The sequence below is a fragment of the Phoenix dactylifera genome, chromosome 12, assembly GCF_009389715.1.
Source record: "Phoenix dactylifera cultivar Barhee BC4 chromosome 12, palm_55x_up_171113_PBpolish2nd_filt_p, whole genome shotgun sequence".
In the NCBI taxonomy this organism is placed as follows: Eukaryota; Viridiplantae; Streptophyta; class Magnoliopsida; order Arecales; family Arecaceae; genus Phoenix; species Phoenix dactylifera.
The window spans coordinates 7,120,001-7,123,629 of NC_052403.1; the positions used below are offsets into that span (position 1 = coordinate 7,120,001).

Sequence of the window (3,629 nt, forward strand, 5' to 3'; positions counted from 1 at the left end):
CTTAATTTCAGTCCCAATTCAAAGTATTTGTGGCCCTGAGATCTCCACAAGCTCAGAACACTGATGCCGAGCCTCTCACAACAAGAAACAGCCAAACTCAAAGATGGAGGAGGACAGAGAGAAGACAAAATCTAGTCAGCTGGAACGAGGATTAATGAAGGAAGATGAAGACAAACACCAGTAACGCCATAGGTTTCTGAAAACACCAAAAATACTACACCTCCTAAAGAAGGCCAACCACTTCAATTATTAATATTACTTATGCACATAAACATGAAGCTATAATTTAAGACCAAGTACATCCACCCTGCAAGAAAATAACAAGAACACCTCTTACAGAAATTAGGAACGGACGCCAGCTACCCTATAACAGCAGTTATATACCACCATAGCAGCAGCCAAAGAGTTTCTCAGGGTTGTAACTACGCAACCATATCTGAAGAAAACTGAACTGAAACCAACCATTGGTATATTTTTTAGCATGGTTTTTCAAATATTAGAGAACCGGTCAGCTACTACAGAATAACCAGGAGAAAGGATAGCATTTCAACATTGCCGCAACTGGGGAAGGAAATTTAGAAAACCTACAAAAGCAGGACAGATGAATAAGCAAAAGGTCAACAATGGCTTACAGGGTCAAGATTCTTTGATTTAGAAACAGAATTTTGGAATCAAATCTCAGCGGACAGAAGAGTTAAACAATGATGGTCCATCCAAATAAGAATAATTAAGCACTTAGAACTGCATCCAACACAAGGATATCTATTCCAATAATCAAAGTACTGATTTGATCGCACCACATGCTACATTTTCCTCTCTATATAATGGAAATAAATGCGGAGCTACTTTCATCTACATAACAAGAAATTTGCACAAACTATGAGCATCTAGGGCGAAATTGCTATCGCAGGAACATGCACCAAAGAAAGTCTGCATAGATTAATGCGAAAGCGAGAACAACTCACCATTGCCAATTAGCACTGTAATTAAAGGAACAGCAGAAGTACACCACCACATGATGCATAAAGAAGACCAATGTATTTTCTCACTGCACTAGATGGATTTCGATGCCAATTAACAATAACACCACAAATATTTACATAACAGTTAACTTAATCAACCCAAAAGTGCAGCAAGTCTTGAACTTGTAGATAGCAATGAGGAACTATTATCAGATAACAAAATCCAATCACAGTTGAGGTTAGCTAGATGCAAACTCCCCGATCCAATAGAGTACAGACCATCGAGTATTTGTTAAACAATCATGGCAGTTCATGCAACCCAGTTAAACCGAAATTATAACAAGCTAAACATAATTCAAAAGGAGAACCTCGAGATAATGCCCAACACTTGAGTGACAATAGATCTCGATGCTCCATGTATAATGAGGAGAGCAGATAATCCAAAGGTTGGATACACTAAAAGATGGATCATATGACAACATAAGCTTGAAAAAAGGGGGGCAACTTTAGCACACAACTTAAAAAAATAGTAGCAATAATGAATCTCTGACTCATAACATTTGCAATAAGCATGGTGCATGAAGGCTTAACCTTCATAATTTCCAACGCAGGCGGCATCTCAGACAACTTCTTCGGTTCTTCCTTTGTCTTCCACAAGGAACAGCTTCGATTGGAACCAAGCAGTGCAGGAATTGCTTCCATTGCTTTTGTATTTACAGTGGAAGTAGAACATAACTGAGCTTCAGCTTTTCACAAATTCTCTTCCGCTCGTCCGGCACAGATATGAGCAAATAGATGAACTGAGATGAGAACCCAGAAAGAGAGAGAGAGAGAGAGAGAGAGAGAGAGAGAGAGTTTTCTCACTTTTTCCTGTCTCCATTACCACCTTGCTATTGCATTCTCATTTCTATCTTCCGATGCCCAACCGAGGCGCCCCCGTGAATTCACTGTAAGAGGGCCACTCCGGCTTCTCCGGGAAGACGATGACCCAGACTCTGAATTCGATCTAGGAGAGGAAGGCCGTATACACCTAAAAACTGAGAAGATATTTTGAATTGCTCGGCGAATTCCTCCGCTCTCCGGCGACCGAGTCCCCCGAGAGGACCAGGAAATCCTTCTCGGCGCACCCCCAGCATTGGCTCCACCATCCATCTCCGTGTAGATGGCAGGAACCTCTCGATCCCCGGTTCGCCTTGTACTGGTGAACCTCCCAACTGCAAACCCACCACCTGGAAGCCTCCAAATTGTGAGCCCGATCATATCATCATTGCCATCCAACTCCGGGGATCTGGGAACATCCGAGGGCAGCTCTTGGCGGCACACGGGGCACGAGTTCCGGAGGGAGAGCCACGGCAAGATGCAATCTTGATGGTAGATGTGCTTACAGGGCATCTCCCGGGCCTCGGCACCCAGCTCGAACGGCTCCTTGCAGACAGCACAGTGGGACTCGGTGCTGACATGACTGGCAGCGATCTCGATGGTGGGCATCGACTCGATGGCGGACTTCGACGCCGGCGGGTGGTCGTACCCCTGCCCACCTCCGACCCCATGCATCTCGATCTGGGCGAGCTGGTCCAGGATGCGGTCGAATCCCGATCCCATCAGGAACTCTGACATGCTGGAAGGCAGGGGACGGAGACCGGTGCCGTCCCCGTCGTCGTAGTAGAACTCGAAGTTGCCGGAGGCCGCGCGATCTGAACCGGAACCGCCGCCGCCACCGTCGGACGGGCCACGGAGGACGATGACGGGGTTGAAAGGGGAGTCAACGGCGGAGGCCCGGCGGTTGCGGCGCATCCGCGCGTCGGCCTGGCGATCAGGGGCAGGGGGATGGGCAGGGAACCGCCGGCGACGGGTCTCCCCCGTGGCAGCGAGGCGGGGAGGGGTATCCACCTCCTCGAGGAACCCCCCCCTCGCAATGAGGACAGACGACAGCGTCCTCTGGCAAAACCCACACGAAGCGGCTGCACCTGTAGCACCAGTACGACGCCGTCGCCGCCATGATCTTAAAACAAAGACCTCGAGAAGACGAAGAACCAGAACCTCTAGACCCAAATCGAAATAAAAATCCAATCTTTGGGAACCGGGAGGGCTAAAAATCGGATCTTTTCATCTAATTCGGAACAACGAATTAGAAATTGGAGATCTAGTAACGGAATTTCCTGGGAAACAAAAAAAAAATAAGCCGCTCAAAATCCCTTTTCTTCGATTTCACTCAACTTCCTCGCTGATCGAGGGGCGAGGACGACGGAACCCCGGAACGAGGAGGAGATATGCGGTGGGGAGAAGACGAGAGGCGGGGACTGGGGATTAGGAGCGACGGGGCGACTCTCCGACCGGCGAAGGGGGGTTGGAGATCTAGCGACGGAGAGAAGAAGTGGGGGAGGCGGTCGTTGCAAGGGATTAAAGGGCTGGACGGAAGCGTCGACGGCGGAACCGCGCGTGCGTTTTAGCGTGGCATCGACGCCTCGAACGTTACGGAACAATAACGTCCCAAACACGTGGAAGTGAATCGTTGGCTCAGTATCTTACGGCGTTATGGTCGTCGACGTTAACCCGCGCCGCCTGGCTAAGCAATGTCCCAAAATGACCAAAGAGCTACTGAGAGATTAGAAATTATTCAAGGGCTTTTGCGCAAATTGAAATTGACCTGCGTCGGATTTGCTGCTT

General features: G+C 48.3%; 1 protein-coding gene across 1 annotated transcript; it reads right to left on the reverse strand.

The window, feature by feature from the left end:
• Window positions 1-282: 282 nt before the first annotated feature.
• LOC103697270 (E3 ubiquitin-protein ligase RDUF2-like) lies at window positions 283-3,370 on the reverse strand. The gene is given in 3 exon segments (XM_008779104.4): window positions 283-1,726; window positions 1,827-2,870; window positions 2,872-3,370. Coding segments are annotated over 2 exon segments (1,119 nt in total). The 5' UTR covers window positions 2,962-3,370; the 3' UTR covers window positions 283-1,726; window positions 1,827-1,841.
• Window positions 3,371-3,629: the final 259 nt, after the last annotated feature.